Raw genomic sequence first — 22,996 nt, forward strand, 5'->3', positions numbered from 1 at the left:
TGTGGAGCCTGCACTGGGGTTCCCCGCAGGAGGATGGGAGCCCAGGGCCTGCCGCAGTTGGGGCCATTGGCACAGGCCCCTCAATGCGCTATTCCAAGCCCGGCCCCAACTTGTCCTCCATCTGCAAGGCCCACCGCCCACCTACCTCCCCAGCATGGGACCACTCCTACTCAGCCGTCAAAATGCACTCCCGGGATCCTCCTCCGGGAAGGAGACCCGTTTTCCTCCTCTTCCTTCCTCAGGCATTTGCTGAGCACCTACTGTGTGTCAGGGAACGCTGCAGGTCCTCGGACATGAGGGTCAACAGATGGGGCACAGCCACCGGGAAAGACAAGCTTGGAACACGTGGGGCCGGCTGGGACCAGGAGTGGGGCTCAGGAGCCGGCAGCTACGGGGCGGAGGGGGCAGGGGTGCGTCCAGCACAGGCCATGCCCAGCAGAGTGAGGACACAGCAGTGGGGAAGTCTGAGGGCCCCAGACCCTGTCTCCTGTCAACTCCCTCAAAGCCCGGCCCCACAGCCGGCGTTCACGATGCAAATCCACCAAATGGACCTGCGAGGAGGTGAGTGGTCCTCCTGGGGGTCCCCAGAACCCAGCAGGAAGGGCTTCCCATGGTGGATACGCCTACACACACAGTAGGACCTCATATCACATGGGGGCTGTGGACATTAACCTGCGTACACAGAACGGCCTCATGTCACCGGGACTGTGGACACTGACCTCACGCACAGTGGGGCCTCACGTCACGCTGAGCTGTGGGCGTTGACCTGCGCGCACAGTAGGCCTCCTGATGCGGGGAACCGCCACCTAGCTGGCCTTACAGTCCCTGCAGCCCTGAGACCCACCACGGAGCCACAGCCAGGCCTGGCCGGTGGGGGTAGGGTGGGTGGGTGCCTACAGCTGGCCGCCCGTCTGCCCACTGCCAGCCGACCGTAGACCTGGGCCCCAGGGAGTCTCCTCGAGACCGCGCCAACTCGCCCATCCTGGCTCTCGTTCAGCTGCCCGTGTCTGAATCGACCCACCAACAACTGGATCCATTAAGTCAGATCGGAATTCCTGGAAGCCTGCAGGAAAAGGAAGGCTCTGTGAACTGTCTGAGTCATTTTTTTTTAAACTAACAATGGGCGCCTCTCCTCTCCCGGCGGGGGACTGGACAGACGCTGTTCTGCTGTATTCTGGAAGGTGCTGCGGCCCCTGCTGGGGGAGGGGGCCAGACAGCCCTGAGCACAGGAGGGGACGCCGCCCCCACTCCCCGTGGCCACACCCCAGCTTCCACAGAGTCTGGGCTGGGCCAGGTGGGCTGGGCTGACTATACTGGTGACAGCCTCATGCCAGCACCCCGAGATCGAGCCCCCCATTCTGGCAGCAATCCACGCTTGGCTGCTGTGGAGTGTTAGTTACCGCCACGTCCTGGGCTCTGGCCCCCATTAAGGGTGGGGTCCAGGAGAAGTGACCGGGAGGCACCTGGCCTGTGGCCGTGGGGTGGCCTTGAACCCAGGAGCCCCACAGGAGATTTCAACCAGCTGCCATGAGAGAGAGGACTAAATGGGCTGCCAGGAGCACTGCCCTTCCCGGGGGCTCTGCTTTTGTCCCTTCATCTGGAAAGCATTCCAGCTGGAGGCACTGCAGAAGGAAGGGAGAGATTCTCCCAGGGTCAGCCTGCTGGTTCTCCCACCCTCCTCCCCCGACCCTCTGACAGCCCCCCGCCTCCATGCTTCCACCAGGCCAGGCAGCAGAGTCGCAAAATTGCAAAACAAAGCCCCTCTTCTCACTGAAGCTTTATGTTTTCAGAAACATAACCCTTTTCCATAAAAGACCATGTTATACTCACACACAAAGGGCTTATTATTGTGGTTAAGTGAATTAGTAAATAATTATTTAAAATTCGTGTTAAACACTAAAAAATTAAACAGTGAGAGAGAATCCAGTGGCAGAGGCCCTTCGGCTTAATCCAGAGCCCGTCCACACCAGTGCGGAGGGTCCCTCGGCCCCGAGGCTCAGCCACTGTCCTGAAGGCCACCGGGGAGCGCACCTTGTCGCACACCCCAGAACGGCCCTCTACCCTGGGGCTCTGGCCACCTCTGTGCCTGCTGGGCCTCCCAACGTCACCCGCACAAACCCCTGCAAAACTGCACCCCGTTCCTCCCGGCATGGCCACAAGCACCCCGTCCATCTGCTGCCCCCGTCCAGCCCCGGCCTCTCGGGCACCTCCACTTCACACCATCAGCCACTTCAACACACCAGGAGCTCCGCCTTGGCCTAGGTAACACCCACACCTAGCCACCTCGATATCCACAAGGGCATGGGCTTCCCAGCCCCCTGGGCCCAAGGACATACGGAGGGCTCCCCACGACATGCCCCGGGCGGCTCTGAGACCCTGGAACTCCAGCCCCACACCTCCCCTCCCTCCAGGGAGCTCCCACCTTGCAGGTCCCTGGTGTCCTGGGGTCGGCTGCCATGGACGGACATGGCCTAAGGCCAGTGACTACCAGGATCCCCACGGGGTGTCCCGGCATTGATCAGGGCCCCTGCTCCACCTCGGAGGAGGGGACAGGCCCGGACGGGAGCCCTCAGGCTGCATCCAGGTAGCAGCCGTCCACCCTGCCCCCGGGTGTCCCAGGGAAAAGCATGCCCCAGGCCACCCCATGTACCTCCCTGCCACACACCCGTGCAGGCAGCTCTGCCCCTATGGCTGCAGTAAGCCAGTTATGGGGAAGCAGCCCCTTTAATGACAAACCATTCAATTAGGAAAGCCGGGAGCTCCTGCTAGGATCCATTGTGCGGGCTACCTGGGCTCCCATGCCTCGGGGTTCCCTCTACAGAGTGGGTGATGAGTATGATGGCACACGGGTGCACACGTGTCCTGCTGGGGACCCCAAGGCCACCCCACATGGAGGCAGGCCAGGCCCAGCCCACCGGGTGAAGGAGGGTACCCGGAGGTAGCCTAAGGACGAGGCAGGGGCCCAGGGCAGCCTGGGGTGCTGGGGATGGCATGGCCTGGCTCCCGAGCAGCCTTTCCACTCCACCGGGAAGCCCCAAGGTGACGTGCTGTGGGGGGTGTCCCATCCCCCATTCCCTGCCAAGCTCCAGGGGCAATGCCAGGCGGGAAGGGCAGACTCGCCCTGGGCCAGCTGGATTGAGGCATGTGGCCATTCTCGCCCCCGACACCCACCCCCTGCAGCCGGGATCCCTACCTACCCCAGCATCTTCCTGGGGACGCTCTGGCACCTGCAGGCCAGCTTCAGACTTCAGCCAAGGCCGGCAGAGACCCCAGGACCTTGAGCCAGGCTGGCCTGAATCCACAGCGCCCTCAGACCCAGTGGGTGCTCAGAGACGGAGCAGGGTAGGGGAAGCATCTGCCCAGCCTGGAAGGGGCAAACGCATGGAGGATGGGAGGCTGCCCAGAGCTCCAGGGACTCCAGGGCGGGGGCGTGGTCCCCACAGGCCGAGGGGCGGCCCAGGACTGTGGAGGGATGGAGCCGGCCGCAGACGGCCTTGGCAAACCGGAAATGAGGGACCTCTGGCTCCGAGGGGCAGAAGCAGCCTGAGGCTCCTCTGCTTTTCTATGGCGACCAAGGGAATTTACTGCCTGGAAAATAAAAGCCACCCCCATCTCCATTCAAACATGGATTCCAGAAGCTTCACGGTGGCCTCCTCCAGGCTCCTAGCCCTGCCAGTGGGCGGGGGAAGCTTGCTGTCCAGGGCCCCGGCGCCTTTCTAAGGAAAGCCTGTCCCAGGGCCATAGGCCGGTCTGGGCCTTGCCCTCTCACCCCCTAAGATCACCCTGGGTTGCTGACAGCCCCCAAAGCCCCACGACACCCCCCACTTCCACAGACACCCAGACTGCCAGGGAGGGCCCCACAGAGACCTCCTGAGAAGGTGCCCTTGGGCCACGAGAGGGCAAGCAGACAGCTGGGCAGGGTCGGGGCTTCCGGGGCTCCAAAGAGTGTGGGTGGGGGATGAGCTGGGGGAGGGGAGGGGCTGAGCGGCCACGAAGGCCTGGCCGTGGCTGTGGCCATGACCGGGAACCGAGGGTGTGTGGGGAGAATCAGGGAGGCGCTGTGGGCGGGGCGGGTGGGGGGAGAGCTGGAGGGAGGGGCTGCCCCGTCCCAACATCTGGCTGCTGGCTCTCCTCTGGGCCAGTCCTGGGGCACCTGGGCCGGGCGGCACTTGTCCCCTCAGGCAGCAGGTGGCTCTCAGACCAGGCACCCCGACCCTCCACATGGGAGCCGCTGAGCCAAGGAGACAGCGTGGGGTCAGCTCCTTAAACCTTGAGCTTCGGGGCCGGAGCCAACAGCCAAAAAACGAAATGAAACCTGCATCAGCCCCCAAGAAAGACGGGGCTCAGTGGGGACCTGCCCCACCCACCATGCCCCGTCTCCTGGCCCTTGAGCCGGAAACCCCTGTCCAGATCGTGGGAGCAGGAGGAGGATCCCGAAACTCCATCAGCATGACAAGAAGGAAGCCAGCCCAGTCCCGCAGATCATTCACACGGGGCAGAGACGTGTTCCCTAATTAAAGTCGGAACACAACCCTGAGATCCCAAGGCTGACAGACGGCCGCTAGGCTTGTTGGGGGTGGGTGCGGGCCGGGGTGGGGGGTGTGCAGGCCAGGGTGGGGGGCGTGGTGTTCTCAGTCCACGGCCGTCCCCCTCCGCCCGCGCCCACCCCTCCCCCGCCTCCGTGTCTCTACGGGTCTCTCGTGGTAGACTCCGACGATGCCAACAGATGCCTCTGCCCAGGGTTGCCCGGCCTCTAGGGCCGTCCCGCTGGCTCCGGCCCAGGGAGCCCTGCCCCCGATGGCTGTGGCGAGACCTCAGGCCCCCACCCCAGAGCACGCCCGAAGGCGTGGGGAGGGGCTGCCCCTCACAAAGAGGGCTCCGCCTGTGGGGGGAGGTGGGCAGGCTGGGACCAGCTGGCCTGGGTGGCCCCGTAGTCTGGACACACCCAGGCGGCCTGGGGTCAGGGTGCAGAGGTCAGAGGTCAGGCCCTTCCTCCGGCATGCCCAGGGGCAGACCCCGCACCCACCCGGGCTGGGAGCTCTCTGTACGCCGGAGGCCTCCCTGGAGAGGCGGGGTGGCGGGTGCTCAGCCCACACTGTCTCTCCCCACCGGGACTTGAGCCCTGAACATAAACAGTCTAAATTAGGAATTAAAACATCCTTGATCCCGACCCGCAGGCAGGCCATATTTCACATGCTCAGAAAAACACCCCGGCCGCCCAGCCCCAAAGCCCCGAGCTTCCCAACAAGACTGCAGCACTGGACGGCCTCACGGGGGAGCCGCTCCTGGGCTCTGGACACGTCCCCCTCTCCCTGGGGCTGGGGACTAGGCCTGGGAGGCAGACAGACAAATGCCCCTGGGAACAAGCACGGCCTAGCCGGCCCTGCACCCCCCACACGCACAGTGCCATCAGCTGTCCCCACAGGCCTGTGGCCAGCCCCGAGGAGTGAGCTGCGGCCTCCCAGAGCTCCGAGGGGAAGCACAAGGACCCCGGGAACTGGCTGATGGGGTGGAGGCGGGACCACGGCCCGCACGGCTCTGGAGGTCTCTCGGGGAGAGGCTGGGGCCCGGGGCCGCTGCCGACGGGGCTTCCAGAGAAGTCAGAACGCACACTGCACCCGCCAAGCCGCTGCTGGGAGCATCGTGGGGGCCGTGGCCATGCTGGTGGGGACCAAGGCGAACGCCCCCTGACCCTCTTGGGGCCCACCCCACCGGCCCTGCCCATGATACCCATGTCAGACAGTGGGAGAGCAAGCAGGTCTGGGTCTCCGGCCAGCTCAGGCATCATCTGATGCCCACCCCTTCACCAAGGGCTGCTTGGGGCAGGAGGACCTGCCCGCTGGCCATGCTGCTACCCCACAGCCAACACAGCTGCCAAGGAAGCCTCGGGCCAGTGCCTGCCCACGTCTGTGTCCAGGGCTGAGACCCCCCCAGCAAGCCTGACCCCTGTGCCCACACCACCGCAGGACTGGCCACTGCCAGGCAAACTCTCGGATGGGCACCCAGTGTGCTGTTATCCGGAACGGTCCAGAACCTTCCCCTCATCGCCTACCGCCAAGACTGCGTGCTTACGTAGCACGCCCGCTGACCCACTCGGACGGTGGTCAGAGCACGCCTCGGCGTCACCCCAAGACTCCACTGTGGACAGACTCACCCTAGACAGGCAGGGACAGCCCCAGCCCACCTCCTAGAGGCCATAGGCCAGGGTGTTTCAGAGCGGGACACCCCCTGAGGCCCCCAAAGCGGGGAGGGGGCTGAGGAAGACAGAAGGATCCAATGCAGACGGCCTCACCCCTCCTCCGGCCTCGCCCCTCCTCCGGCCTCGCCCCTCCTCGGCCTCGCCCCTCCTCGGCCTTCACTCCTCCTCAGCCTCACCCCTCCTCAGGCCTCAGGCTCCAGGGGAGACAAAGAAGGCTGGAGGGGATGTCACAATCCCCCTACAACAAGGCACCCCAGGTGGGGCACAGTGCCCTAGGACTCTGGAAAGGGTCTGGAGAGCAATGAGCTGGGCAAAATGCATGAGGGGCTTGGGGGGGCACTGCCAGACACACTGGGTCTTCCTGGGGTCATCACCATCCCCACCCCGACCCCACCTGTCACCACCTCCAGGGAGCCCTCCCTGCTTGCAGGGTGCATCTCCCCAGCTATGGGGTGACCTGGGTACCGGAAGGGCAGGTGGGGTCCCCCAGAGTGGCTTGAGCCACCAAGGAGCCACGGTCCCAAGTCCAGCAGCCTCCCCACCTGCCCAGCGGCCTCACGTGTCATTGGCCCCATCCTCCGGCCACACTCCCAGCTGGAAGGCCAGAATGCATGGACTCCACCAGCTTCAGACCTTCCTGCTTCGGAGACTGCAGGCCTCAGAGGGGCCCTGGGAGGAGGGGGAGCGGGAGGTCACTGGATGGCCAGCATGCACACGGACTACACGTGGTGGGACCCCTCTTGGGGTGAGGTGAGCAGAGACTATTGTGGGGGGTCCTACAGGAACTTCCCCAACTGGAGGGGGTCGGGGCACTGGAGGCCACCCTGGTCTCCCAACCCCACGCCCCAGGGGAATTCTGGTCTGTCTCTCAGGGAACAGGTGCCACAAAAACCGTCCCTGGCCCAGGCACAGCGGCTCCTTACAAATCCCCCAACTTGAAGGCCTGGGGCAGACAGAGGTGCACACGCCAAGCCTTGGGGACAACCGCCACCTCCAGGCAGCCCTGGGGAACAAGCCTGGGCCCCAAGGCCCCACGTGCTCCGTGCACTGGCCTGGCAAGTATTTACTGGGCACCTGCAGCCTGGCCCCGTGGATGGCAACCCCAGAAGTCCCCTCTGTCTCCCGTGTCTAGCTGTGTCCCTGAAGCAGGGGTGGGCTCCGTTCAGAAACAGGGGAGGGGTCTTGGGGTCTCTGGCCGGGGGCAGGCCTGCAGGGGCCAAACTGCTTTCTGTCATGTGGGCCGGGCCGGTCAACCGGGAACAGCTGGGGGTTAGCAACAGGCGTTGCCACGGCAACCCCACCACGAGCACTGCTGCAGCAAGGAGCGTGGCTCCGGCCTTCCTCGGCAAAGGTAACAGGAAACCCCAGAGATTCATTAGCAACAGGTTCCCATGGCAACCGCACCAAGCTCATTAATAATTTTTTTTTATTCCAAGTGTGGGTGTTGAAATTCTCCAGAGGACGGATGGAGGGATGGATGCCTCGCAAACAGCGCCAGCTTCTCCCACCCGTGGCCCGGGCGCCACCCCGCCTGCTCCGAGCTCCACACCGATACCGCCCCCACACCCGTGCGTCAGGACTCCAAGGCTCCCGACACCCGTGGGCGGCCGGCAGGTCCCCACCTGCCAGGATAGGCTGCTGACAGGAGGCCCAAGCCCCACAGGCCCCTGCAGAGACCCCGTTTCAAGCTCACTGAGCAGGTCAGGCACTGCCATTCCCGACACGAGATGCCCCAAGGGTGGGCGATGGGAGGAAGGGCCGTGTCCTCCGCCCACAGCCCTGGACTCAGGCTGGGCGTGGCTGCCAGCCCTCACTCCTGCAGAAACACTGCTCAGGGACCCAAAAGCCGGGGGTGAGAGGCAGGTTACAGGTGGGCAGCACTTTGGATACCGGCCTGGCCGTTCCTCCAGGGACCAGACAGCGTTCCCGCCTGACCCAGCAACGCCACTCCCAGATCCACACACCCAAGAGACACGGAGCCGGGATGTCCACAGAACCTGGTGCGGGGACGTTCCGGCAGCACCGTGAACAGCAGCAAAGGGCAAAATGGCCCGGAAGTCCACCAGCGACGAACACATCAACACTGCGAGGTCCGCACAGGGGTGCGTCCAGCACGGAGGGGTCAGGGCGTCACAGCAGCGGCGAGGATGGAGCTGGAGAGAAGCCGCCGCAGGAGCGCACGCCTCACGGGACTCCACGTGCAGGAAACGTCCAGAACAGGCCAACCTGGGAGACCGAAAGCAGGGCAGCGGGACAGGTCTGGGACAGCTAAGGGCGGGCTTTCCTCTCAGGGCGAGGGAAACCTTCTGGGACCCACACCTGCTGGGGCCACACAACCCGAGGATCCAGAGGAACGACCGAAGTGGATGCGTCATCAGTGGGTCAGGGGGTCGACGAATTACCTTTCCGTCAAACTGGGAAAAGACTAGGAACAGATACGAGTTGGTGCTGCCAGCCAGAGGCCCCTCCAGCCTCATCCTCCTCCTTGGCCAGGTCGGGGCTGAGACAGACACAGGGGCTCAGGGCCCCAGGCAGGGGCTGGGATTTGGGGCACTGTGGACGGGGGCGGAGTCTCAGCCACAAGGCTGCCTTCTGCTCTAGACACAGAGGGACGGAGCAGCCAGGGGAGACCCTGCTCTAGGACAGGAAGGATTCCCTCGTGGACACCCCAGCTGTCCCTGCGGGCAAGACGCACCCTCGCCGGGACGCCCACCGTCCTCTCGGGCCTGCCTGCCTCTTCCCCAGGCCTCATCATCCTCTGAGTCTGAGGGAGACTCAAACACAAACAAGAAATCTCAGCCTCAGCTCCCAGAGTCGCCCAGTTCCAACCCACAAATGGGAACACGACCCTACAGCGCCAGCAGCAGGAGGACCAAGAGGGGGCCGCAGCGCGGAAGGAACGCCTCAGTCACAGGACGCACGGGCCGGCATGCCCGCCACTCTCGTCCCACGCAGCCAGCGGGGCCCCAGACGCTGCCAATCTCCCAGGCAGGGGCCACTGGACCCTCTCAAGGAGAGCAGGGGAACCATCTCCGAGCCCCAAACCTCCCAGGGAGAAAGGAAACCCTGGGATGGTGGGTGGGTCTGGAGGGGAGGCCAGCACACCTCAGGAGAGCCGGGAGCCACCCGAACGACGAGCCGGGTGTGGACGGGGAGGCGGCCGCCGCGCGCTCAGGAGGGGTGTCCCCAGGGTGGAGCCACCTGGCAATGGCCTCCGGGCGACACAGCTGCCCCTGGAGAGGAGAAGGGAAGGCAGGCTGGCTCCGGGAAGGCTCGAGCTGCCCCACGCCGGGATGTGCCGGGGCCAGGTGCCTCTCTCCCCACCTGGAGCTCCTGGACCGGGGCTCAGGCCACACGGCTCCCTGAGACCATTGTCCTCATCCTCCTTATTTGAGTGACCCAGATTTCCATGGAAGGTTAGAAAATAAAAGTTCTGGAGCGTCGCAAAAGAGTGTGACCCGGGAGGGCAGCAGGCCCAGCTGCCAAACACGCCCACCGTGGTCTGCGTCTGCCGCTTCGGAGTCTCTGCCCCCAGGCCCGCCCTGGCCACTCCCGAGATGCCGCCTCTGGCTTCTACAACTTTCCCCCAGTGGGGCCTGTGCCTCGTGTGCCCCCCAGTCCTCCCCACGTCTCCCCTGCAATTGCACCACAGTGGTCAGCCCGGTGCCCGCCACACCCCACCTGCTCCCGGGCCGCAGACACCCCGACACCTTCTCTGCTCCTCCTGCCCCTTCACGGCCCCTCCTCACCCCGCAGGTAGCGCCGCTGTTCCCGCCTCGCACGGGCGTCCTTCATGCCCCAGAACTTCACGGAGCCAAACCACCCTGAGGTCAGCCCATGCTGGACTGAGGAGCCCCGTCTGCTGTGCCCCAGGAGAAAACACACATTTGCCAAGCCAGGGCAGCAAAAGGGGTGACTCAACCCACCCCCAAAACCCCAAACGGGGCACAGGCTCACCCATCCCTCCTCCAGACCCCAGGGCCATGGACAGCCGCCCCACCTGGAGCAGCGTGTCCCAAGCCCAGCCAGCGAAGGCAGCAGCACCAGACCCCAGTTCCACCACTGGGACCCTGAGAGCCCCTCTGTGGGCCTGAGGGCCGGGGCCTCACAGACAGGGGGTTCAAAGGGTCTGACGCCAGGTCCCTCCCAGGTCTCAACCGTGTGCCACTCTCTACAGCAGTGAATGCTGCTGCAGCCGTGCCCAGCACCGCCCGTGCCCAGCCACTGCCCACCCGACTGTCTCAGTTATCAGACTAAAAGAACAGAGTATGAAGCCGGGGTGATGGCTCACACCGGTAATTCTAGCACTTGGGGAGGCTGAGGCAGAAGAATCGCTTGAACATGGGAGATGGAGGCTGCAGGGCCCCACGACTGCCTCACCGCAGGCAGCCTGGGCCACAGAGTGAGGCCTTGTCTCCAAAAAAGCAAAGAAAAGAGAAAACAGCACGTACAGGACAGGTTTCCCTGGAGCTGCGACTCAGGAATCCCAGGGGCCTTGCACTGCACCCCTGCAGCTGGGGCACAACTGTATGCCCCAAACACTGCAGGGACACCCCCGGCCCAAAACCTTCTTTACCTGAAACGCAAACACAATTAAATGGGCGTCCTGGGGTTTCTCTGTTGGGGACGCAGGCCCGGGGTTCTGGTGTGTGAGGCTTCCAGGGAAGGGAGGGGTGCCCCCATGCCTGTGCCAGCCTCTATACCCGGCAGGTGGCCACAAAGCCTCATGCCCCAGCACCACCGACAGGCCACGCCCACCAGCTGCTCCTCGGCTGGAACAGGGCAGCTGAGCCAGACGCGGCCTCTCCCCTCTCACTAACTTACAGGAAGTTGAGCCACTGAGCCACAGGTGGGAGGGTCCCCAGACAGGCACTGAAGGTGGCAGCCACACCGCCCAGCCCCTCCTCAAGACGACCAGACTTCCCAGGGAGAGGCGGCGGCCTCCGGGGCCTCCCACTCCAGCACCTGCCGAAAGCACCCCGAGGGCGTGGTCAGCACTTGCAGGAACCCGGGGCCCAGTGGGCTTGGCCGAGTCCCAGATATCAGCCAAGGCAGTACCCGGAGCCATCCTCGGAGACAGCGGCCAGCTTCCTTCCCCCCAGCAGCCAGGGACAAGTTCCCGAGCATTTTAATGAGGCGCTAATACAGGCTGGCTCATCATTGCCACACGTGCGTGGCCCAAGAGACCCTCACCCTCCACACCTTCCCGGCAGGCTGTGGCTGCTCCTGGGCATCTGGAAGAGGGTTTCCCCTCTGTGTCGGGCTGGGCTGTGTGTGGCTGTGGCTCAGAAGTTGCCTGGCACAGGACGGCTGCTCACTGGACACTCCCAGGCCACACCAGCACCCCCTTCTGAGAGCACGAGGCACCCTGCGGAGACGGGCAGCTCCGGGCCCAGTCTCACCTGGGCCTCACTGGAGGCCTCTGACGCCCACCTGGCCCCATGGGGCCGAGGCCACCCCCACCGCCCTGCACACCAGCGCCCAGTCTTGAGCCTCGAACTCCATGGGAAGGCTGGCGGAGGAGGCTGTGGCCTCTCCAGACCCAGGGTCGGCACCCAGGGCAGACTGACCCATACCTATTCCTCTTTGCAAGCTTCCTCACCCACCCAGGACACAGAACAGTGGGGCTAGGTAACCAACAAGGGCCACACAGCAAACACGGGGTCAGCCGAGCACAAGTCCTGGGCAGGCAGGAGCAGCGGCCACCGTACCCCCATAGCCTCTGGGGTTACAGCCACGGGGAGCTCTGGGTAGCCACAGGGCCAGGTACCCACAGAGGGGCTCCAGGGGCCTTGGGCTGATGACCACTGCCGGCCCGCCCGGCCACGGCCAGCAGCCCGGGGCCATCCCCTCGTGCTCACACCCCCTTGGCCTTCACGCCACAACCCCAGCGGATGGTCCCCCGGCTTGGAAGCTGCCCTCCTGGCGTCAGTGGGGCTGAGCCTCTGTATCACAACAGGGCCCAGGTCTCATCCGTCTGTGGCCCCCACCCCTGCCCACCAGAGCCAAGTGCAGCTGCAGACCCCGTCACAGGGTCCTAAGGCGCTTGCCTCCTCTTAGGATGCCCGGTGCCTGCAGGAGCCAGCCGTGGGAAACGACTTCTAACCGGGGCACAGAGAGACAGCAGCACCGCCCCTGCGCTGACGAGGGCTCGCTCGGAAGGACCAATTTCACGCCTCAGTGTGCGCCCTCCCCGGGGCCACTCCTCAATAGACGAGCCTGACTCAGCGGGCAGCCAACCGCAACTCATCCCGAAGAGGCAGCCTCCCATACCGTTCGGACCTCCTCCTGCTCATGGGCCATTTCTCTCCCTCTGGGGGGCCTGAGGTGCAGCAGGAAGGTGACAAGCAGGTGCTGGGGGCCTCTCTGGGCACCTGCACCCCTGCTCGCAGCTGAGGGGGGTGGGGACACCCTGGCTGGGGTGGGGAGGCAGCTGTAACAGAGCACCACAGGTGGGGGCTTCAGACAGCAATGGCCCCACGGGGCTCTGGAGGCTGGAGGCCCAGGGCGGGGGTCTCAGGGCTGGCGGGATCCCATGCCCTGCACCGGCCTGGGGACCGGGCAGGGATGAGGAGTCCCTGCCATACACCTGGAGGCCACGAAGGCAGCAAGCCCACTTCAGAGACAAGGAAAATAGTGCCCAGAAGATGATGTCACCTAACACGGCCGGGAGCAGGGGCTTCGCTGTCACCTCTGCCAGCCCACTTGGGACTCCACGGGACACGGCCTGGCTCACTGCAAGGGCCCTGCTGCTTTCTAGAAAGATCTGCCCCCGAGCCTCACCAGCACCTCCATTAATGCGTCTAACCAGGCACACCCCACCGGCAAGCCACGGCGAGGGGACAGGCCTGGGTGCTGCTCAGAGCTGGGGACAGGGCTGGGTGGGGATAGGTGTGTGCCCCAGCAGCCACTGTGCTGGCCCCCAATGATGGGACGGGACTGACAGCCTCTCTTCCAGGACTGCATCTGGCCTCTTGCCTCGCTCCGAGATGACAGACCAACGTGGTGTGACAGGGAAACTGAGGCACACGTGGAGGCACTGCCCATGTAGGCAGGGGTCGCTGGCCCCGGTCCTGTGGCCAGGGAGACCCCAGGGGCCTCCACCCAGGTGCAGCTGAGTAACATCTGAGGCTAATAAAGCCCACCTTCCCCAAAAAAGACCTCAGGGTGTCCCCACCTCAGTCCTCAAGCCAGAGACGGGCCCCCAGATGGCCACCTCCCGCCAGGGGGCTCACCCAGGTGCAGAAGCTGTGGAGGGGAGAAAGGATGAGAACGCAGGGTGGCTAGGGGCCAAGAGAGGTGAGGACTCCCCAAGGGGGGCTCCCAGCCCTCCCCCACCCCAACCCCACCTGGAGCCTGCCCTCGGGGACAGGCAGCGCCCAGGTGGGACAGTCAGTGACCGGGAGCCCCCACTGCGGGGCTCACACACGCTCGAAAAGGCCCAGGGCCTCGGGTGTGGTCTGCTCACCAGGCTTCAGGGGCTCACCCAGCTCCTGCCACCTCCCCTGCCACCCAAGACAGCTCTGCCCCCAGACCCCTGGCCTCGCCCCCCGCCGCCACCTGCTCAGTGACGGCTTTTATTAACGCCAACACCCTGCGTCACCCAACAGCTCCGCTTCCGTCAGTCTCCAGTGGCGGAGGCGCCCAAGGTCAGACGAGTCCAGAGGGGCCGGCCAAGGCTGAGGCCTTGACCGAGACCTTCTCCGCAGGAGCCGGTCCGCAGGCGTCAAAGCCCGGCTGGGGTGCCCCTGCCTCAGGTGGTCTATACCGCTCGGGGGCCAGAGGGGCCTCTTCCTCGAGAGCGCGTGGGGCTTTGAGATCCTCCCCCTGCCAGCCCTGCTCCCAACTTGGACAAAGGACCCAGGGCTGCACTGAGGGTGGGTGGGCAGCACTGGGAGGACACCTTGGTCCTCGTCGGCCACCCACCCGAGGACGGGGTGCTCTGGCATCCTGACTTGACACTGTGCTGGGCCTCCGAAAGCAGGCGGCGGCCACACCCACCCAAGGCTCTCTCTACCCACGGCTCCCGCTCCCGGCTAGCACAAAGAAGACCTAGTTTAGCACATTCATCAACTGTGCCTGCTACTCAAACCCTGAGGCTCTCACTGCCCCGCTGCCAACGGCTACTTCTCCCCGTCTGCCCGGGCCCACCCCCGCCCGGTGAGGAGTGTGCGTGGAGGCCAGGGACACCGGCGGCCACGTGGCGGTGGCACACCCCCTGCCCCACGGCAAGCTGCTACTCGGTCCCCATCTGTCATCCTCGGCGGGCACAGCGCTCTGGGGATGGTGCCCGGATTTGCTGCCAGCTCTCCTGAGTTGGGCAAGGGCCCAGAGCCAGCAGGCTCCTTCCCTGAGCCCCGCCCCCACCATCCCCGACCAAGGATCAGGCCGTCCGTCACCGCGCAGGGCGACCGGCTAACTTCACCCCTGGTTCCTGCCCAGGCTAAGCGACTGGTCTTTAATCTCCAGCTTGGAAATTCAAGCTGCGCCCGCGAGGCTTAGAGTTGTTCCAAGTTACGCCAACGCTGACCGCCAAGGAGACGAGACACTCCTCTTCTGTGCCAGGTAGGTGAATGCCCGCTTGGGGGGGGAGCTGTGGCAGTCCCCCCTTCCCACAGTGGGCTCAGCACAAGCGGCTGGACCGACGGCCCCGGCTGACATCTGCATAAACAAAGGTGACACGCTCCTCGCCTGACCTGGACTGCCCGGCCACGGCTTGGACTCGGCCGGCAGAGCTGCTATGGACCCACCCTGGTGTCTGACAGGCTGCCCCTTCCCGCACGCCTCCTGTCCTGACCCTGGAACTGGACGTCTCTTCTGCAGCTCTGGGAGCCCGGCCTGGTGGGCTCGTGTCACCCTTGGCTCTCAGCCCTCAAGAGAGGCGAGGGGAGGACCCAGGACCACCTCTGAGCGCTGCACCGGGCCGGGAAGGGCGCCCGCGGCCAGCCCTAACTGGAATGAAGTTTGGGTGCTTGGAGTGTGGTGATGCCCACGTCCAGGAGCTTCCTCAGGGCTGGCAGCAGCCACGTCCTCCGGACCTGCAGGATACCAGCGCTGCCCTCTCCCAGCCCCTGGCCCTCTGCTGCCCTCACCAGCCTTCCAGCCCCGTCTCTCTCAACTTCCCACTAAGCCTGGCCCCCAGGCCTCCCCTCCCTAAGGAGCAGTCGCAACCCCAGCTAGAAGCAGAGCAGAGCCCTGGGCCCCCAGGTGGGCCCACCACCCACTGGAGCCCACCCTCCCTCTGCCTCCTTACAGCCCCACAAGATCCCAAGAGCAAGCTCGGGGCCTGGGCCAAATGGCGATGTGCCGCCCACCACACGCCCAGGCCTCCTCCCCATGGCCCACCCTGCCCCTCCCCTCCTTCCGGTTGGGCGTACGGGCACCCCCACTTCACCGTCCCCCCCACCAGACACCCTCCCCCTCGGCACGCCCCATCCAGGTCTCAGTCTGAACGCCTCCCACGCAGGCTCCAGCACCCACCCCACCGTCCAAGGGCCACACAGATCAGGCCAGCCTGGGGCGGGGGCCTGGCCGTGAGAAGTTTGCCAAGGCCAGGCGTTCAGAGGCCCCTCCCCACTCTGCACTGCTCCCCACGTCCCCCTACCAGGGGCTGCAGGCCGCGCTCAGGGACTCCCTCCACCCTGAAAGTGGGCAAACGTGGGCCCCGAGGTCTGTCAATGCCAAGGACAGTGAACCCGAGCCCCTGTACGGTGCAGGCGGTACTGGCTGAGTGGGGGCCCTGTGGGGCCGGGGGTTCAGCAGGGGAGGGGTGCTTCAGTCCACCCTAGGCCTCCCTCAGCCAGGAACCAGAGCTCTCGCCAAGATAGTTCCCAGCAGCACCAGGGTTGCACCCCGGCCAGCCCCGGCTGCAGAAGCAGGTCTGGGAGGTCCACGGTCCCTGCCAGGGCCCGGCCCGCTGTGGGCGCCATCTCCTCCCTCCTCCCCAGTGGGGACTGAGCCTGAGTCCATCGGGGTAGCCCGGCACGGAGGGTAAGCTCGGCCTGCTGGCATCACGCCCACTTCCTGGCAGGGACGGGATGACGTCACGCGGGGATGGGCTTCCACAGGCGCTTGGCAGACCCCTGCCCTGCCGTCATCCCCGGGGGCCTCTCTCTACCGCCCGGGAAGAACACGCTGCCCCCACGGCTCCCCCGACTCTGGGTGGGAATGCCCCTCCCCCTCCCCCTGCAACGCTCCCATCTCGGCCCCATCTGTGTCTTTCCTTTCGTGCAGGATCAGCTGTGGGGGTGGGGAGGGGCTGCCTCCCCCACCCTACACTAGCCCAGGAGGCAGGGACACATCCGGCCCCACCCGGTCGGCACACAGGGCTCGGCGGGAACCCACATCTGCCCCAGGAACTCCACGAGGCCAGTTGGTGGCTTCAGAGACTAGTGGACCCGTCCCTGCAACTCTCCTTCCTGTCAGAGCGAGGGCATGGGCACCGGGGCCGAGGGGAGGCCGGGCGGGCCCCAGCAGGGACCAGCAGCCCAGAGTCCCTGACGGACATGGCGCCCCAGCACGGATGACAGAAGCCAGGCCGAGGGTTGGGTGCAATCGGGAGCCACTGCTGTGTTCACATCCTGGTCCAGCAGGGCCAAAGGGACTTCCGTCTGTGATGGAGCCTGTGCTTGGCCCCACCTCCAGGGACCCCAGCTCGGAGCTCAGGCCCAGGGTTCATGCGACAGCTCCAGGCCATCCCGGGCACCTGACTTCCGACCGAGGCAGCTCCTCTGAGACCAGTTCGGTTGTTCTGATGCTGCTGAGACAGTGTTCAAGGGGGTCCCTCAAGGCAAGGTCAGCAGAAGAGCGGTCCATCCTGCCCACGTGGGACCTGGGGGCATGTGGAGCCCAGTGAGGCGGGAGCAGGCGGGACTGGCCCCTTCCGGACGGTGCCCTCTCAGTCCTGGGGGACAACCGGGGAGCAGCGTGACGGCCGAGTGTTCACAGATGCCGTGAAGGACTGTCTCAGGCTCGTCCCTACCCAGGCAGGGCTGTGCCAAACACGTGGCCATCATAGCCAGGACGGGCTCGCCCAGCTCTGCCCTTCAGCATCCGGATGACCTTGACACATCCTTCCCCCTCTCAGAGCTCCTGGACACGCGGCATTTGGAGCCTGGGCCTTGAGGGATGCCTCCAAGAGGGTCCTGCCGTCCCCAAGCCCCCAAGCACCCCCTGGGTCACCCTCTGGTCCCTACACACCCGCAGCCCGTCTCCCTCGCTCTCGCGGGGACTGAGGCCGGGTCCCCCTTCCTCCAAGCATTCCCAGGGGCCCTCCCGCCCCACCCGTGTGCCGGGATGGCAGCAGCTGTGTCGCAGGCGAAGCGGAGTCAGGAACCCCGGGATCCCGGGCAGCACATAACCCAGCCCGGCTACAACACAGATCCCACCCACCTTCCGCTATAAATAAACCTGTGTAGGAGACACAGCACTCGCCCCGAAAGTTCTAAGACAATTACATTTTTCAGAAGCAAATCAATAAAGATAAGGGCCGTCCTTGGAGGCTCCTCTGCCTGAGATGAAGTCACCCCAGCATGCACGTGTTTCCCGGTGCGGGAGTCTACCTGGGGGTTCCGGAAAGGTTCAAGGATAGAGGCGGGCCCGCCCCCAGCTTCCCGTGCTGACTGAACCCCGCTCAGGCTGGGCCTGGCGGACAGCGGCTGGGACTCTGCCAACCCCTGGGGAGCATGGAGTCACTTTACGGAATGTGGGTTCCCTGAGCAAATCCGATGATCCCTCCCTCTCAAGTTCACTCTTTCAGGAGGGAGTTGGGGCCTCACGGTGCAGAAGCTGAGGCCCTGGAAGGACCGTCTTGCTACAAGACACCCAGGGTTCCAGGCAAAGCCCTGGCCACATTGACCGCCCACCGCCGCGCCACCTCCTGCAGAGCCACCCCTCCCAACTCCCGGGAAGCTGCAGAGCTCTGGAAAGCCTCGGCCGTGGCCCACACGGGCTTCCCCGAGCCAGCCAATCCCCCACCTGTCCAGGCCTGCCAGCTTATTTTAGGTTCTCTCTGAGGCCGGGCATCTGCTGGAGGTCACACCCACCCCCGCTCGGCCGGGGGCCTCCCCAAGCCCACTCCCCCAGCAGAGGGGTGTTTCCACGGGGCCAAGAGTGAATCGATCCTGGGGTCTGAGTTTCACTTCCGACGTCTCTCAGGGTGGAGGGCATCGGGGGCACCCCGCATCACTGGGCTTGGGGCTGGGAGAGTCAGCACGTGCCAGAGGTGCCAGCGGTGAGGAGGGTGAGGGTCCGGCCAGCCGTGCTGCAGACAGACCCAGTCTCCAAGTGAGGGAGCAGGAGGCCGACCACCCATCGTCTCCCAGCCCCGGAGCCCCAGGGACACCAGGGTGCTCCCACCACAGGAACGGGCCACCATCTGCTCTTTCCAGGCTGAGAGCACCATCCAGCCCCCGAGATCAGGACAGCACCACGTCCCTCTCCGGCTACCAGAGCTTTCTCCTGTCAGGCCACGAAGCCCACGAGGACAGAGCCTCAGGACGCCCAGGGACAGGGCCTGGGTCACGTCACGCTGTTGGCCCCAATCCTCCTCTCCCGCCAGAGGGCTCATCCCACCTCTGTGAGGCCAGCCAGCCAACACCCTCCCTGCACACAGCAACACAAACCACCTCCCTGGAAGCCCTGAGGGACGCAGCCAGCCCAGAACACCAGGGCCAGGCTCCAAAACTCTCTTAGCCGAGAGGGGACAGAGAGAGCGGCCAGACCCGGGGCGGGAAGAGTCCAGTTCCTGCCTGGGGACAGGGCAGCGAGACCCAGGGCTGTGAGGACACAGTCCAGGCCCTGATCGGCTCTTTCTCGTCTCTGGCCTGCACACGTTTGGAAACAAGGAACACAGGCCTTGGCTTGGGGCCAGCCTCCTGTCCCAACCCCTCCAGTGCCCTCTAGCCCCTTCCCCTGGGCCTGCCAGCACCGCCCCAGTGACCCCGACACCCGGTCACTCTCCACCAGAACAAAGGGGCATGACCAGCTCCGCCTTGGCCAAGGAGAGGAGACGAACCTACAACCGCCCCTCAAGGCCAGGCTGGTTCCTCAGCCAAGGGCCAAGCCCTCAGCCCCCAGGGACGCCCGCCTGCCCACAGGCACCACCCTGGGGCTACTGAGGCGCCCAGGCTGGCTCTGCAGCGGGTAAGGGGCTCCAAGGCAGACCTCCGGCCAGGCCCGCTGCCCCTGGGACCCCACAGCCTCCTCTTCCTCCAAGCAGAGATGAGTCTGACTCACTGGATGTTTGGATTTGGGAAGGAGAAACACCGGCTTTATGACTTTTTTGGTACAGATTCCGCTTTTGTGTTTAATATTTGTACAGTTAAACACACAAGATAGGAAAGCGTACACATGCCGCTCCTGCTCCCAGCCCGCCTCCCACCTCCGACGGGGGATGTCTGGGCACAGGGTCCACCCTGTCCTGGGCAGCCCACCACCCATCCCCAGGTCTGGAGCGGCAGCCACCGCCTGGCCACCCAGCTGCTAGCTCAGAAGGGTCGGTAAGGAGACACGGCCTGGACACAGGCACAGAGCAAGGCCTTTCTCAGGCTGGGCGGAGACCCACCCCAAAGACTACCTGCTGAGGGGGGAGTGGTCCACGCCACCGTGTGCATCCCAGAAATGCCCCTGGCCCTGACCCAACTCTGTTCTGGAACCTTCTCTGAAAGTCTGTGCCACTCTCTTCAGAAGTAGAAAAGGCTGCCCCTTCCTCTCCGGCCAGGGAGGGGGGCTGGGGATAAGGGACTCCCCCGGGCAGTGCCAGCTGCCTCCCTGCCCCCCACCCCCAAGCTGCGCATGACTTAAATCAGCCGCGGCACCGAGTTCAGCCTGAAAAAGCAAGTTCACAACCAACGTCACCGCCTCTCTCCATGGAAAAGGCCCTGGCAGCGCTCACAGGCCCCACGGGTCTCCCCCACGCACACAGAACCACCAGGCATCGGCTGAAAAGTTTGCACCCCTGACTCCAGCTCCTCCAGCCTCCCCGCCCTCTCCCGCCCCCGAGAAGGGCCTGCCTTGGGCCGGACCTTTAGAAAACAAGGGGTGGGTGGGCAAGGGGAAATTCCCATCCGGGACAACACCCTATGGGACTCGAGGAGTTACGACCTTCCTTTCTTCCCTCCCTCCCTGGTTCCTCTCCCCTCCAAGCCCTCGGTGGCTCCCGGCTCCGTTTCCACCTTCTCCGTCCGGAGCCAGCTCTGGGACAGGAAGCCCCGTGGCCCCCCCAAGCCCGCCCCACCGCCACCAGGCTCTGAAGAGCGCCGTCCTCCAGCCCCTGCCCTACTCCCCCGCGCGCCCAAACCACACCAGGTCCCACGAACAAGGGCGTGCGCGCGGGGGCGCACGCCGAGGGAGTCTTTCGCCCCGGACCCCGTGCCCGCCCCCTGCCCCCCGCCGGCCGGGAAGGATATGGGTTGCAGACCAGCCGGAGGCACCAGCTGCGCGGCCGCGTGGTCTGCCCGAGGCAGAAGAAGACCGTGGCCGCCAGGGCCGGGTACGGGACGCGCTGCTCCTCGTCGGCGCCCAGCTCCGCGCCGCGCTCGGCCGCCGGACTCTCGGGGGGCGACGCGCCGGGCTCGGACCCCCGCTCCGCCTCGCGTCCCGGCGCCCCGGGGCTCGCCGGGGACGCCCCCGCCGCCGCCGCCGCCGCCGCCGCCGCCGGACCAGGGTGCGGCGCGCCCAGGGGCACCCGGACCTCGTCGGCTGCCTGTGCGCCCTCGATCATGGTGGCGGCCGGCAGCACCTGCGGAGGACAGGGGGTGACCTGGGGCCGTGGCAACGCCCCCGCCCTGCCTCCGCCGGCGCGGAGCTGTGGGAACAGCCGCGGCCGCCGGGATGTCTTTGTCTTTTCTTATTAGAGACGAACGCGCCCCCCGCCCCCGCCCGCCCCCTCCCTCCCTCCCTCCCTCCGGCAAGGGCCGCGCGGCCCCACCCCCACCCCCACCCCGAGGGGAAGCCGGGCGAGCGCTCCGGGGCTCCCTGGCCGGCTCCGCGCGAGTTGAAGACGGTCCCGGGCGCGCAGTGGGGCGCGTATCCTCGCCGCGTCTCACCTCGCTCTGCTGGCCGGCGGCGTCCCCGCGGGCATCGCCCGGTCACCGTGGACCCCGCTCGGCGCCCGGCCCCGGCCCCGCGCCCCTAGCCCGCCCGGCCCCCGGCTCCTGGCCGCAGCTGGACTCCGGCTCCGGCTCGCCCGGGGGAGGTGACGGCGGCGACCCCGGCGCGGCGCTGAGGCTGCCGGGCGGACGGGCGAGGCCGGGGCGGGGGGCACGGGGCGCGGGGCCGGGGGCCGGCGAGGCGGCGAGCGAGCCTCGAGCCGGTCCGCGCGCAGCGCAGGAAACTTCGGGCTGAGCGGCGGGGGGCGGGGCCGGGGCCGGGGCGGGGCCGGGCACGCGGGGGCGGGGCCAGGGCTGCCGGGAGAGGGGCGGGGCCGGGGGCGGGGCCAGGGCTGCCGGGAGAGGGGCGGGGCCGGCGCGGGGCAGAGAAGGGGGCGCCGGGGAGGATCCGCCCCCGGCCCGAGATGCGCGCGCCCGAGGTACCCCTTCCCATCGCAGCCCGGCGTCCTGCCCCCACCCTGGGTCCGGGAATTGGACCCCGCCCGCGCCCCCTCCGCTCCCCGCCACTGCGCTCCCTGCTCTTCGCGCTCCCGGCTCTCCGTGCTTCCCCCAGTGCCGGGCGCGGGGAGCACCAGGGGGCGCTCGCGGGAGGCTCCGGCGGGGTGGGAGGGGGAGCACCTACGTCCTTCCCCGCCCCCAACTGCGGGGGCGGCCGAGCCGCAGATGCCGCGCCCCTCCCCCTCCCCCCGCCTCCCTTCCCCCTTCCCCTCTCGCTCCCGCTCCCCGTCTCCGCGCGCCGCTGCCGTCGCCCCCGCTGCGATGCTGGCCGGGGTCGGCGGAGGGGCGGGGACCCGGCGGGCGTGGAAGGCGAGCCGCGGCCGTGACCGAGAGGGTGCGCGCCCCGCCCCCCGCGCGTGTGTCCTGTGTGTGCCCGCGCGCGTGGGTGAGGGACGCGGGGGCGGGTGGGATGTCCTTTGCGCTGGGAGTCCGCGGGTGGGTTTCTGGGCACTCCTGCATTCGCGTCCCTCCACGACACGCACACGCGCGCACGGGCAGGTTCCGCGAACTTGTCCCCGTGCCCAGTCCCCTCCCGCGTGGGGCTCTGGGGGACCCTGGGGACGGCGGGCTGGTCCTCCTGCACCCCCACCCCCGCTGTCACACTAGACGCACCAAGGATCCCCCAGGAGAAGTGCAGGCCCCTCGCCCTGCCAGCAGCTGCGCTCCTTCAATCAGGCGTGTGGAGGAGCCTTCCCCTGGGACCCGGAGCAAGTGGCTTGATCCGGAAGGGGTGGCCCCTTCCAACACTGGGGAGGGCCTGGCCCGTGTCCCAGGGAGGGGTCGCCGCACCTCGAGGTGCCAGCAGATGGGGGCAGGTGTCCAGGCCCCCGAACCCCCCTCCCCTGGAGCAACCCTCCAGGCTAGAAGGGTGTTTCTGCTTTCAGGACCACCCCTTTGTGCACTGGGAACCTTCAGCTCCCAGATCTGCGCCCCAGCACGCCCACCAACAAGGGGCTCTCCGTAGTCGGAGAGACGACTCCTCCCATTAGACAAAGAGGCTCGGCTCCAGGGCCCTTGGGGTGGGCAGAGGGCCAGGAAGACCCCAGAACTGGAGAGGCTGTGGGGAGGCTGTGGCTTCCCACCTGCGGTGAGCAGCAGAGAAGCAGGACCTCCGATGGGTTGGCCACGCCATGCAGGGAGAAGACCAGACCTTGCCTAGCTGGGGCCCAGAGGGGCACACAGCACGTGG

General features: G+C 66.4%; 1 protein-coding gene across 1 annotated transcript; it reads right to left on the reverse strand.

The window, feature by feature from the left end:
* Positions 1–9,931: 9,931 nt before the first annotated feature.
* On the reverse strand, positions 9,932–21,322 carry LOC120367396 (voltage-dependent T-type calcium channel subunit alpha-1H-like). Its single transcript, XM_039478236.2, has 3 exons — positions 21,247–21,322; positions 20,504–20,939; positions 9,932–10,023 (listed from the first exon to the last, which is right to left on the reverse strand). Exons 2-3 carry the CDS (start codon positions 20,919–20,921, stop codon positions 9,932–9,934), a joined length of 510 nt encoding a protein of 169 aa, XP_039334170.1. The 5' UTR covers positions 20,922–20,939; positions 21,247–21,322.
* Between the last annotated feature and the right edge of the window lie 1,674 nt (positions 21,323–22,996).

Source organism: Saimiri boliviensis, chromosome 12, assembly GCF_048565385.1.
Source record: "Saimiri boliviensis isolate mSaiBol1 chromosome 12, mSaiBol1.pri, whole genome shotgun sequence".
NCBI lineage: Eukaryota > Metazoa > Chordata > Mammalia > Primates > Cebidae > Saimiri > Saimiri boliviensis.